Source organism: Coloeus monedula, assembly GCF_965178545.1.
Source record: "Coloeus monedula genome assembly, chromosome: 1".
Classification (NCBI taxonomy): domain Eukaryota; kingdom Metazoa; phylum Chordata; class Aves; order Passeriformes; family Corvidae; genus Coloeus; species Coloeus monedula.
Window position 1 is genome coordinate 110,754,708 of NC_138781.1, and position 14,053 is coordinate 110,768,760.

At 39.4% G+C, this 14,053-nt stretch overlaps 1 protein-coding gene across 1 annotated transcript; it reads right to left on the minus strand.

Annotated features, from left to right (window-relative positions):
- Window positions 1–1,823: 1,823 nt before the first annotated feature.
- Window positions 1,824–13,518, minus strand: CLUL1 (clusterin like 1; the record flags this gene model as incomplete). The annotated part of the gene is made up of 7 exons (XM_082296333.1): window positions 1,824–1,991; window positions 3,080–3,294; window positions 6,370–6,507; window positions 7,763–8,207; window positions 10,072–10,239; window positions 11,943–12,091; window positions 13,416–13,518. 7 exons carry the CDS (start codon window positions 13,516–13,518, stop codon window positions 1,824–1,826), a joined length of 1,386 nt encoding a protein of 461 aa, XP_082152459.1.
- Between the last annotated feature and the right edge of the window lie 535 nt (window positions 13,519–14,053).

The window sequence follows — 14,053 nt, forward strand, 5'->3', positions numbered from 1 at the left end:
TCTTCTTTCCTAGGAGGAAAAAAAAAAAAAAAAAAAGAAAGAAAGATTATTAATTTTGGTTTTGAATGGAGAAAAATATGTTAGAAAAATAAGTATATGTGGAATGTATTGGTGTCCTGCTGTAGAAACATGCATAACATAAAAACCAGACAAACAGATTTTTTTCTCTCTCTGTTCTTATAGATCTGTCCAGTTTTCTTGTAGAGTTTTAATTCTTTTTTATGCATTACAATTACATGTGCTTTAAGTCTTGTGCAAACTGAATTTAAAATGGTGGTGTGATTTTGAAATCAACACCACTTTTCTCAGGTATGAAATGGCTACAGGAGAATCAGACTAAGATTCAGGCTAAAAATCATCATCAGACTACAGAAATAATTATTGCCCTGAAATAATTAGGCCCTGAAGATTAGTATTCTGTGATCTAAAACAGTATTTATTATTTATATTTATAACTGCTTATAAGTTACAGAGAATTTTGAAGAAAAATTGTAGAGAAAGTGTCAGAGCATTTTATTTTATATGTTTATAAATATTAAAATGTTTGTGCTTTAAATATAATATACACATAATTTCACCAACATTTACCTAAGCAAAGTACATGGTGGGGTTTATTCTATTATGTCTAAATTCTGCAGCCCACTTCAGCCTTTCTGGTCGGAGTGATTTCTTTCATCGGCTCAAAACTTGTGCCTCTGACCTCAAAAGAATGGCCAGATTTAATACAAAGTGCTGAAATCTTCTTCATCTACTTTGTTAATGTGCAATGCTTTTTCCCCGCCTCCTGAGACTTCTCTTTGTGTTCCGGTAATGCTTCAATTGCTCAGCTGAGCAAGTCAGCTATGACCTAAAGAGAAACTGTGTCCAAATCTGGTCCTTCTGAGGAGATGTGGGGACACTGCAGTGCTTTGCCTGAAAGTCTCATGTGTCTTGTGGCTCTGTTCCCCTGGGAGAGACAACTCTGAGAGTCGGAGGCCGCTAAAGCTGTGCATCCCAGAGTCCCCAGGGAAGGGAAACACACAAGTTTTTCACAAGTTCCACAGCAGTGTGATGCCACCTAAAACCATCCCATCTTTCCTGGAAATTCCCTGTGGAAGTAGAGAATATGAAGCATTTTTCCTCCCTGCCTCTCTGTCTAGTTTTTCTTTCCTCCTCCTGAAATGTCTTAAACATGGAGAGAGGCTTCTTGTGTGTCCTTTCTACAAAACTGGTTGAAGCCCATGAGCAGGATCTTTCTGTGCATGTTCCTGCAAGTTGAACTGTAGCCTCTATTAATAAACACTGTTAATCTGACCAGAATGCTGCTAATGCAGGAATGTTACAGTAAGACAGTTCTTCCAAGTCCTGGTGGTGGTTCTCACTTTGTACTTCTTTATCATCAAAAATAATATGAGCACGCTCTGAAACATTACAGAAAATAATAAAACCATAATGAATAGTGGTAATTCCAGTCCATTCATGATGAATGAACACAAAGACATGGTTTTCAATGCCAAGACACTGGACTGTGATTGTGAGGCAATTCTTTTCTGAAGGAATATTTATCATCACATTACCTCATCCCAGCTGTTACTTAAAGATCGAAGGTTTCACAGTTTAACAAGTCACATCATTTAATATCATTGTGTCTGTGTTTTACAGGCTAGATCATTGAGTGTTTGTGTTTTCCATAATGCTTGTGTTTTTCTCGATGTGTCCTTTCTGAGAAGACAGCCTTGTGTACACCATGACTGAATCTTGTTCCAACTGAAGTTTATTGCAAGGTAAACACCCCTAATGAAGAAGTGTGTTCTCTATGAGAGCAGAAAGAATGAACTTACCACTTAAAAATTCTGCTTATACAATTGCAGTGCTTTCCCAGCTACATATTCAATGAACTCAGGACTCTTTGTATCTAAGTTGGGAGGAACTTTAATGGTGAAAGTAGGTGAAGTCAGAATGTTTACATCTACCACGGTTTCGTCTTTACTGGAGGGATCCCCAGGTACCACCTAGAAGAGATCAGTACTTTAGACACTACAAACTACTGTGTGCTTTCAGTTTTGTTTATACCTACTGTGCCCACTGTCTTTAATAGGGGAAAATTAAATAGAGGAATATTTTAGACTTACCTACTTTATTTAAATTGCTTTCTTCTGAAAAGACAGTGGGTGTCTAAATTTATGCCAAAGCTTATTGTAGGTGGTGGAAAGAGCTGACATGGCACTGCCAAGACCATATTAAAGAACTGCATGTTAATATTTATACCATGAGCTACATCTATAAGGAACTTCTCCTAATGAAAACTTCTGAGCTGTCCCACTAAGTTCAATACAACATTTGTGTGATTGAATTTATTCATTCCTGTGTGTTTATCTTAATCAGACTTTTTCCTAGAACAGGTATCTGACTTAGTTGGGAAAGTGTGCCTGTCTCCTGTTCCTATTTTGTGCTTTTTTTTGGTGGATTGTACCATCATTTTGTATAAAGTTCTGGTAGTAGTAGTAGTAATTCACTATATGTGAGTGGATTTCTGAGTTAGAGAATAAGATTTGTCCCCTGCCCAAAGAAAATGGATTGAATTTACGTTGAATGTATCCTTGTGTGTGAGATACAATTAATCATTATGTATTTATGAAATATTGACCAATGCTGTCAAGCATGTGCAGCTTCCACTGCAACAATCTGTATAACATTTGCGTTCTTTGAACTTTGGAATATCTAGGTACAGCTATACAGCTAGACATTCATCAATCCAATATGGATGTGTTAGTGACTGCTGCAGGGCAATTTATCTGTGAAGGTAATCTGAGGCCGGTCAAAGCTGCTAGTGTCAATTTACTCTTATCAGACAGTGATTCAGGTTAGCCTGTCAGCCATCCATCAGACTAAAAGGATTTAGAGGAAAATGGTTTCTAATCTCAGGAGTTGCAGCTCACTGAGGGATTACCAAGCATACACAAATTCAAGATGAGTAGGAACGTCGTGTTGTAAACCCAAACATTACACATGTACGAACATCCACAACTCACAGGAGTGTAAGCACAAGCAAAATGCAGGTTAAAGGCAGCAATAGCTCCCTTCAGAAGACAACCCTTACCTTAACTATGTTGAAAATGTTTTCGGGTCCGATGGTCATGTTGGATAACTCAGACACCCACCCAAATCTTTCTTTCATTTTGTTCAACAAGTAGGAAGTGTCTTCTGTGTGATGCCGAACCACCTGGAGAATCTGTTCATACTGCTCCCCTGAGAGATTAACTAGCTTAAAGGCTTCGTCAAACTTTATGTGCAGCTCGGGAACATTTGGGCAATCTGTTAGAAAAGACAGTGTTATGTCTTGTACTTCATCTTTTTTGTCTGAAAGAATGAAAACTGCAGAAAGAGTCTAGCAAGGGGGCATGGTTTGGATTGGTCTTTAAATAATGCTGAAAAAAGGAGAATAATTTTTCTGACTTATTTTGGTAGATTTAGTTTAGGCTCGTAATGATTAAATGGATGCATTATCCCTTTTGTTGTATTAAAGTGATTTACCAAGTAGTTCAAGGTTTATATCGTATTTCATGGCAATAGATTTTCTGTTAATGCTAAATAAGATCTGGTAAATTTTACATATAGCAACTTCATAGTTTCCTTACACATAATGGGTTTTTTAAATTATATTTAATTATATTTCATTATGAATCTGCCCCAGGTATATAGACTGCAAGGCAGGGTCTGAGGGAGCAAAATTCCTTCCACTGTAAGAGAAGATCAGTTTTGAGTCCACGTGAGGAGCATTAACGTATCTGAGCTGTGGGACTTGATGAGTCCTGAGGGTACTGGCTGATGTAGCTGCTCTACATGATATTTGAGAAGTCATGGAAGATAGCTGAATTCTCTGGTGACTGGAAAAAGGGAAATATTTCACTGATTTTTAAACAAGGGTAGTAAGAAGTACCCTGAGGATTACCACCCTGTCAGCCTCAGCTCTGTGCCTGGAAAGATCATGGAACAGATCCTCCAAGAAGCTCTGCTCAGGCACATGGAAGACAGGGAGGTGATTTGAGACAGCCAGCACGACTTCACCCAGGGCAAGTCCTGCCTGGCCAACCAGTCACTTCCTGTGATGGAGTGATTCCATCAGTGGAGAAAGAAAGGGTTAAAGAAGTCATTTATCTGTACTTCTATAAGGCCTTTGACATGGTCCCCCACAACATCCTTCTCCCTGAATTGGAGAGATATGGATTTGCTGGGTGGACTGTTTGGTGGATGAGGAATTGTGCAGAGGGTAGTGGTCAATGGTTTAATGCCCAGATAGACATCAGGGACAAGTGGTGTCCCTTAGGAGTCCGTAGTGGGACCAGTACTGTTTAATGGGTTCATCAGTGACACGGACAGTGGGATCGAGTGCACCCCCAGCAAGTTCACAGATGACACCAAGCTGAGTGGTGTGGTTGACACACCTGGGGGATGGGATGCCATCCAGAGGGAGATGGACAGGATCATGAAGTGGGCCCAGGTGAACTTCATGAGGTTCAGCAAGGCCAAGTGCAAGGTGCTGCACCTTGGTTGTGGCAACTCCTGGTATCAACACAGGCTGAAAGATGAACACATCGAGAGCAGCCCTGCCAAGAAGGACTTGGAGGTGCGGGAGGATGAAAAGCTGGACGTGAACTGGCCATGTGTGCTCACAGCCCGAAAAGCCTAACATATCCTGGGCTGCATCAAAAGAATCATGGCCAGCAGTTGAGGGAGGTAATTTTGCCCCCCTACTCTTCTCTCATAAGACCCCTGGAGTACTTCATCCAGGTCTGCACTCCTCAGCACAGAAAGACATGGACCTGTTTGAGCAAGGCCAGAGGAGGGCCACAAAAGCTATTAGAGGGTGAGAGCACCTCTCCTATTTATTAGGACAGGCAGAGAGATCTGGGGTTATTCAGCCTGAAGAAAAGACTCTGGGGACACCTTATTGTGGCCTTTGAATATGATTTGTGGCCTTCAGCAATTGAAGGGTCCCTGTAAGAAGGATGGGGACAAGCTTTTTATCAAGCCCTGGGGACAAGAGGTAATGATTTTAATTTGAAAGAGGGTGGACTTAGATTGCATGTAAGCAAGAAGTTTTTTACAATGAGGGCGGTGAAACAGTGGCACAGGTTGCCCAGAGAGGTGGTGGATGTCCCATCCCTGGAAACATTCAAGGTCAGGTTCGGTGGGTCTCTGAGCAACCTGATCTAGATGAAGATGTCCCTGCCATGTTTTCTAGGGAGTTTGTCTAGATGACTTGTAAAGGTCCCTTTAAACCCAAATTATTCTATGATTCTGTGATAGAGGTTATTACAAGGAAGCCTGTATTCCTGTTGAGTGTTAAGACCTAATATTTATCTTGCAATAGCTAGACAGTAGTATGAGACTAGTATCATCTGCCACGAATTCAGAATGGAAGATGGCCGGTTTTTTCTTTACTAAAATATGGATTTTAAACAAGAAAAATTTTTATACAAAAATTGCTCTGTAAAAATTCAGGGTTTTTTCTGTCAAATAGGATTATCAAGGGGCATCTCCAAGCTGATAGTACAGTAACAAACTGGTATCTGCAATATGTTGGTGTAGATAAAAAGATATTTATAATGATATGATATTATTTTATAAGTATTTAATTGTATCATTAATGTTTGCCACACTGGAGTTATTCTGAAGAAATTTAGGTTTAAGCATATTCCGTGGATTTTAAGATCTAAATAATTCTGGAAAGACAGGTACGTTATCCTGCAGTGGGAGTCCTGACAGCAGTTCTAGGTGATCAGTCTGGAGGTTTTTCAGGTGCCCATGGATGGTGCCGACAGAGCTCTGCCATCTCCTTTCATACTGACATGAAGCCCCCTTTTTGTCCTTCTTGTCAGTTCTCTTTGTGGACAGGGTTCAACAAAAAGTAATTACAGGCTCTTCAGCACTTGCTTTCCTTGCGAGGAGCTGAATGGTACCTGAGGTCACCCCTGGTTGTCATCAGGAGAAGCGAGTGTCAGGAGTTTGAGCTTCTCCTCACTTTCTGCTCAGCACTGCTGCACCCAGCAAGGATCGACTGCTGCCTGACATCTCTGCAGGATGGCAGCTCTAACAAAACATGTAGGTATTTTGTTAGAGACTGTGGGTCGTCTCTTTGGAACACCAGCGGTATGTTAACAACCGAGCTATACTGACACTCTGTGGAGACAGTGGGGAAAGCTAATTGAAATCATCTGGAATGAGGAATGGTTATTGTACCCGTAGTTACAGTAAAAACTCAAGTGACTAAATGTTAATTCCAAAAATATGAAAATTAAAGTAGAAAATTAAAACTTCAACATTTATAAACCACTGATCAATGCATTACAGAAAAAAAAGACAAAAACCGGCAAAATAGTTATTTACCGTGCAAAAGATTGTCTTGACACTTCTGGCATCTCTCATGAAACTGTGGGCATCCAGAGGAGTTCTCCCGAAGCTCACTGCACTGAAGTCTCTGGTGCCCTGACACAATTTTTGAAAACATGCCACTCCTGTCAGGATCTAGAATGAAGTCATAGTATTTTTAGACTGCCATTAAACTTAGAGTCTTTGTAAGTATGCATTCATTACCGAGCCTGACTGCTAGAATATAATTTCTTGCCCTTAATCCAAAGTGTTTTGCATAAATCCTCCTTCCCTACTCCTTCTCTTCCCCTCCCCTTGCCCCACAAAAATAAAAGGAATAAATTATTAAAAAGTAGAAGTCAGGAGAAGATACAAATCATGTTTCCTTTCAAGGAATTCATGCTGCTGTAGTATATTCCCTATAAAGGCATAGTAGTGTATCCCCCACTAATATCCAAACAATTGCTGATATTATTACACATTATTTCTACAACATGTGAGTTCTGGTAAGATCTTTTTGACCCTTGGAAGTCAGGATGTTTCATAATCACATACAGTTAGATGACAACACAGTACCAAAGCTTATTTCTGAGGTAACATGGCTTATGATGCAGAAAAAAACTAAAAACCACTGTTCAAAAGTCACTTAACTTTGTATTTCCTGATGATCACATAATGCTTATGTCACCTGCCACTCGGAGTTATGGCATGTTCTCACTCTGATTTCCTTGTAGACAAGGACCAGCATGTATTTGTCCTGTTTGCAATAGTAAAATATGAGGCTTATTTGTATTCTAAAAGTTGGCCATGGTCTTTTTCCTTCACTGAATGTTATCACCAATGGTATGCCCAGAATTTTCTGGTCACCAGAAAACCTGATGGCTGATCTTTGATTGGCTGGTATTTGATTGGCAAACTACATTGCTGCTGTAGCCTGGAACAAGACTTGGAGCTGTCAAGCTGAACTTAACATCATTTGGCAAGGACAGGGATCTGCCTTGTCATCTCACAGAATTACCCTAATTTTTTAGAATTGATGACCATGTCAATAAGAGATGATACAAATCACATCCTGACAAATGCTGAGATTGCGTCTGTCAGTCACCCTTATGAAAACCTGCATCCACCCAGAATTTAAGTGCTCCTGAGGAACTCCTGCAAATTCTTTGAGAATTGCCATGAAAATCAGGCTGTGTAGGACCTGTAAGTCCCCTGCAACATTTCTATGAGATTTCTAGGTGACTTCTACTTGTGCATTTAACTGATAGTTGTTCTTGACCCGTAACCTCCAGAGCTTCCTTACGTATCTCACACTAGCATACTGGAAACTGAGTCATTCACTGTAGTTTAGCCATCCCAAAGAGGTTGATGTCACTAACAGTGCAGTCAATTTTCATTTTCTAACACTTGCCTTTGGTTTGTTCTGGCACATCTCTTCTATGATCTCTGTATTCATCAAATACATCGGTGATCACTTCACTGACACCTTCGAACACCGTCCTACTGAAATCAAAAACTATCTGTAAGAAGCCAGGCATGCCCCAGCCTCTCTGGGAGCCGTCATTCCTGGTGGTGACCTCGGGTAGCGCTGGCATACTGGGGGACTCACTCAAGTCCAGGTCAGACATGAAATATGTCTGAAAAGACTGGTCAAATTCTTTCTGCATGTGCATGAAAAAAATGAAACTTCTGTCAAATATTGAGCCTACATCTGATAATAGCTGGCTAAATAAATCTTCCATCTTTGCTAGCTGGGTATCCTCTTTCTCAGGCTTTTCATTAGACTGGATCTCTCTTCCTTGATCCTCATGAAAAGTAAATATGAGTGGAGGTATTTTCCTCAAAAAATCTTCAACCTGTGTGTAAGAAGGAGACAGATCAGCTGCCTGACAAGTAACCAGTTTCTCATTTCTCAGGTAAGTGTCTCTTATTTTTCTCCTTCAAATACTCATAGAAATGATGCACTCTTAATAACTGCCAACACAGCATATTCTCTGAAGTAATTTAAGACACTAGACCCCAAAGAGGGGAAGCGCATTCATTCGAAATCATTAGTTCCAAATCAGATCTGGAGTAAAAAAGTTGCCAGTTGCCCTTTAATCTGTAGAGGCTCAAAGTTATTATCAGCATTTGGGTTTCTTCCAACCGACAATTTGGACTTTACGTTGGAAAGATGTGAGAAGCATTTCTGTCTGCTTATGTGCGGTGTAGGGAGCAGAAGGTGATTGTTCTCACCTTGATTTGTAAAAAGCCTGCTCTTTCTCACCAATGGGCAAATCCTCACCTCCTTGTGCGAGCTGAAACCAGCAAAATCAATAAAGCCGTGGTTCTGAGTCTGTGGTTTTACCATGTAAGAGGCCAAGTGTCAATTCTATACAGAGTTCCCTGTTCCTGGGTCTTGGCCACTGGTTCCCTGCTCCCTGCTTTCAAGCACTAATTTGGCCTGAGCCAATGGAGTGGTTTTTGAGCCACACTCCATGGCATTACGAAATGGGTGAGGGTTAAGAAGTGCCCCGCTAAAATACACACATGGGGATATACACAGATATAGACAGATACACATATAGATAAAGACAGTTATACATATTAATTTTTTAAAAAAAACCTAGATCATCAGCTTGATCTGACCATTAGTGCAGCTCAGAGGGAAGGTGAAATGTGGAACAACACCGCAGGAACAGCCTAAGCCAGTATTGCTCCTGCTGTCTGTGTGTACTCAGCCACAGCTATCATCTTTGTCTTCTTTTCTATTTCTTTTTTTTTAGAAATTAACTTGGGTCACAACACATTTCTTACTTTGAATGCTTCAAATAAACCAAATAACTCATGGAGGAAGTTACTAAGAGGGTCAAAGACAGTGACAATGCAGTGTGTAACTTTTACTGCAATAATTTCAGCATCCACAAACCCTTGAAAGTCCAAAACATCTGTATGAGGTATCTGAGAGTGGTATTTAAAAAGCTAAAAGTATCAACAATAGTCTTAAATTTATTATCTCCCACATTTTAACCTGAATTATTTTGAGAATATGCAGCAATTACAGTTTTGTGTCTGAAGTTCATTGCACTTAAAGCGTATGCCCAAACAAAAAATATGTGATTACAATTTTGTTAAGTCTTTTAGTAATAATAATGTGCCAGTCAGGAAAGCTTATTTTCTGTCTGTTAGAATTAGGGGAATCTCCTTTGCTGACAGGTTCCTTTGTTAAAAGACATTAAGCATTTTAAAGCTGGTTTTGTTACTTAAAGAGTTGATTTAAGATAAATATAGGAAAGAATGACATTGTAATAAGTAGGTGAGTTTTTTTCCCCATGTAATTTTGCTAACTACAGCTACACTTTTAACTTCACTGATTTTCGGACAGACCATAAAGAATCTATGAGGTATTTTTCACAAACAGTTATCGTGCATCTTAATGCAAGTCCTACTGTGAGAGAAAATATGGTATATCTGGAATGAGTCTGTTGGGAGTCAAGGGAGTAATCAGTTTCCGTGGAGTCTTGCCAGGGTGCAACTGAACTCATTTTGGCTCAGCATTCAATGACCATAATCACATGTAATCTCTACCACATAACTTCATATTTCCAGACCCTCCAAATCAAATTAATTTTAGTAAGATGATATAACTGGCAGATCTGGATATTGAGAAAATAAGATGTGCTGTCTCTCAAACTTTGGGTGAACTCAAGAGTATTCCCCAGATACAAAGTTTCTTCCTACCTTTCTCTTAAATGTTGACACACCATGTTTGCAAGTCGTATAATATCTCATGCAGGTACTTTCTAAACAAGATTCACATTCATCCCATAGATTTTTCAAGGATACTTGACATTGTCTTTCCTCTTCTTCCAGTCTCGCCTTTACTTCATCCATAAGTCGCAAGGCTTGCTAAGTAAGGAAAAAGATTCAGTTGAGGGCAATTTTCAGATGAGTATTCTAAGTACTCATCCCAGTGTTGATCACTCATTTTGGCTATTTATGGCTCCTCTTTTTGCTAATCCCTAACCACTAGAGTAGGTTGTCTTCTCAGCTGCAGTCACATATGGAGGGAACTGAAAATTGAAAACCTTTTTCCTCATAAGTTTTTTCTGATGTTGTTCTCTCAGGGGGCACAGCCTACAGAAACAAACAGATCTCTACAGTCTACCAGGATTTTTGATGTTAAGAAAAAAACTCACCCATCATTCTGTGTAAGAATTCAACCTCCTACACGGTCATGTGTTCAACTTGTGTTATTTTTTCTCCGTATCATCTGAACAGTATTCATCTGTCCCACAAATAGTCCTTTGCTGTTGCTTTTCCTTACCCTTAAGGGATTGATATTTTCAGGCTAGGTCCTTGCCATACATAAAGTCTTTCTCTAATGCAGAAATATATAGATGTATAGCATTTCTGCTGTTTGGGAGCGTATGAATCAAAAGGCTGTAGGGAGGGGCTTTTTTTCCTGCTCTTGTGGAAGTGTGAGGCACTCCTTCCATACTGAAGGGAAACAAGATGCATTTTACAATGCTGCTTCTATTTACTTCATCCACTAGGGCACAAAGCTGAGCAGGTCAGAAGCAGCATTTTTGGAATAGACTTGGAAAGAGAGAAGTTCTTCCTATTGAAGTAGAATGCACATCATCAATTTCTCTCTCCAGCTGCAACATATTTTAATAGTTTTGGTTTCCAAACAACGTTCCAGGTTATCTCTAAGTATGACAAAAGCCTTTTAATTGGTGGGGCTTATTCCTTTTTGTCAGCATTCCAATAGGGAAAAGACTCACATAAAAGAAAACTTCTGTCAGAATGTGCTTGATGGAGACAGTAACTGCAGTTTTCATAATCTATGTTTAGTTATTTTCTGATCTTTCTAATACATTTATTCAGTGTTTTATGAACTCTCACTGTGGATGTAAGTCCTGTGTAAATGAAATCATCCACTAAGATCTAACAGAAGTGTTGATGGTGGGAGTGCACTGGTGTTCCTTAAGATGTTAGGAAGCTGTCAGGTACTTTTTGGCTTGCTAATACAAATAGTTTAAACTAACTAGCAGATGTTGGGCCAGAAAGGAATTTTCCTTCAACCTCGTTGAAACAAAGTTAGGATATTTGTATTTTTTAAAATATGCAGTAAACTTCTGTTTCTTCAGATCATCTGAGCACGTGGCTCTGAGCCCAGGCATTGCACTGAGACACTGGAAATTTCCCTGATTCACTGTACTTTCTTTAGAGCACATTATCATTTGTGGCTTTGATATTCTCCTGCAGGTCTGAAGTTTGCAAAGCAAGCTGGAAAACATCGTGTGTCCCCAGGAGTGTAGAGACATGGAAGGCAGAACTGCTGAACCTTCTGCACAAAACACTGTTCTACAGTGGCCTGCAGTTGCCTTGGTGTGAATTCAGTGAAGCAGGGGTTTTTAGAAACAAGCAGTAAGTGCAGTTTTCCTCTGCTAGTGAGACAAAGGGGCAGAAGCAGATTTTCTCTTGATCCCATGACTGCATAAAGAGATGTACTCTCCTTGTTTTGTACAAACAATGTGGTTTATATTCTTCCCAGAATAAACATTAAAAAAAAAAAAACAAACCAAACATGTATGCACTTATGTTACCTGTTTTTCTTCACTGCTCTTCTTCAAGGTTTTCATCAGATCTATGTGCTTATCTTCATTTCTTTCCATCATAATTTTCATCTGCTTAATACCAATCAAAGCTTTCTTCACCTCTTCATCTACATACTTCTCTCCAACTTCAGATAATTCTAAAAAAAGCCAAATTATATAGTAACTTAATCAGATTTTAACACTATTGCAAATTGTCATGCACTGATGCTGAAGGAGAATGAAATCGCTCTGTGTTTCCCTACAGTGGCAGAGCCAAATCTGAGATAGCGAATGCTGAGTAACACTGAGCCAAGACAATTTCCATCAGATAAGAATCTGGCCCAGAGCTTTTGCAAGGATCATCTGTATGTAACTCAGTATATATATTCAGCTGTCCCACTGCTGATTACTGAATTCCAGAAAAATTGAGGCTAGAAGGCACCTTTGGAGATCATTGAGTCTGCCTCCCCGCCCCACTCAAAGCAGGGTCAGCTACAGCAGGTTGCACAGGTCATCATCCTCGGTTTTGGGTATCTCCAAGGATCATTCATCAGTTTTGTAATGACATAACCTTTATATTTATCTTTGGTCTGGTAGAAGCCTGGGACAGCTTCCCTTTACATTTTAATAATGCAGATTACAGGTGCCTTCAACCTGTTTTCATAAAAATTCAATTTCTAAACTTCCTGTGAAGTAATGACCATAGAGTTTTGGTGAAAACCTGGGCTGGGCCATGTGTTGCACCTTGAAGATCTGCATGACTGCCTATCTTTTATCTGTAGTTGTTTTCTTTGTGGAAATACCCTATCACTGGACCTATAGAAAACAAGTAAAATCACATCACCTTGAGACTGCCAAAAACACATTGATCACTTCTTCTCTTATATCTTTCTTCCTCAACCCTAACTTTTTTTTTGTTTATTGCAGAAATCTTATTAACATAGACTGAAGCACAGGGTTGTTAAATGGCTGATCCTCCATAAAGCCATGCTTAGAGGTGTGTGTGTGTGTGTGTGTGTGTGTGTGTGTGTGTGTCTGTGTGCAGAGTAGCTGCTATTTTCTAAATTAAGTAATTTTATTGGAGTTGTTTGTAAAGCCACCTTTTTCAGTGAAGTATGTAAGTGTAGAGTAAATATTTTCAAAGATAATTTAAACAAACAAAATAGTTCAAAATCTGTTGAATTGAATTATGGGTTTGGTTTATATTCTGACGATCTACAAGGAACCAAATAACCTATAAAAATCCTGTAAACACTCTTTTTTTTTTTTGGCAGGTGATACTTATCTGTGAATCCCTTTGCTTTCTCATCCTGCTTGTTCTTATCTTCCTGTTGTGTGTGTGTGTGTATTCATTCATGCAACCAGCTTTATTATGGTTTCTAAGCTCCACACATGGAAGTGGAACTTCTTGATGCCAGTGAGTGTGGAAATCAAGATGCATTACCCAGCTGGAGACCTGGGCCCAGGGGCTTCCATACGTACGCTTAAGGTTATCCCGGAGATTCATGTCCTCCTGCTTCATTGGTACGCACTGGTGACCCTTCAGACACAGCACATGTATTATAAGTATCCAAGAGGACCTCATGTTCTTTCTGTTAAAGAAAAAGGTCAGTGCAGTTACATGTAAACCTTGTCAGGAAGCTCAAATGTCTAGGTATACTAAGTAAATATAAATACTAAATGTAATACTAAGTATCTTACAAGATCCCGTTAATTTTGTCTTATCTATGGTTTCTGAGGTGTATAGCATGCACCTAAATGCTACTCTTGGTGAAAACACGAGTAAGACGCTTGACCTCATTTGTAATTATCTATTTCGATTAATTAGATGAATTCCACTGAGTTTGCACAGTGGTTAACAGAATCAGGACATGTATATATAAAACCAAAAGTTTATGCTGCTCAGTCTGTCCCTTTTCTACTTTGTGAAACACACTAATTACTGATCTCATATTGTGTCCTTAGTTCATATTATAAATACATCCATGCTAAACACTATTGCCAGTTTCAAAGAGGGAAATTTCTGGAATATTGTTCGCTTTCTTGTGTCCAAATATGCGATTTCTTTCAGAATAAGCCTTAATATAAGAGACGCAGCAATAGGTGTGCCAAGAAATTGG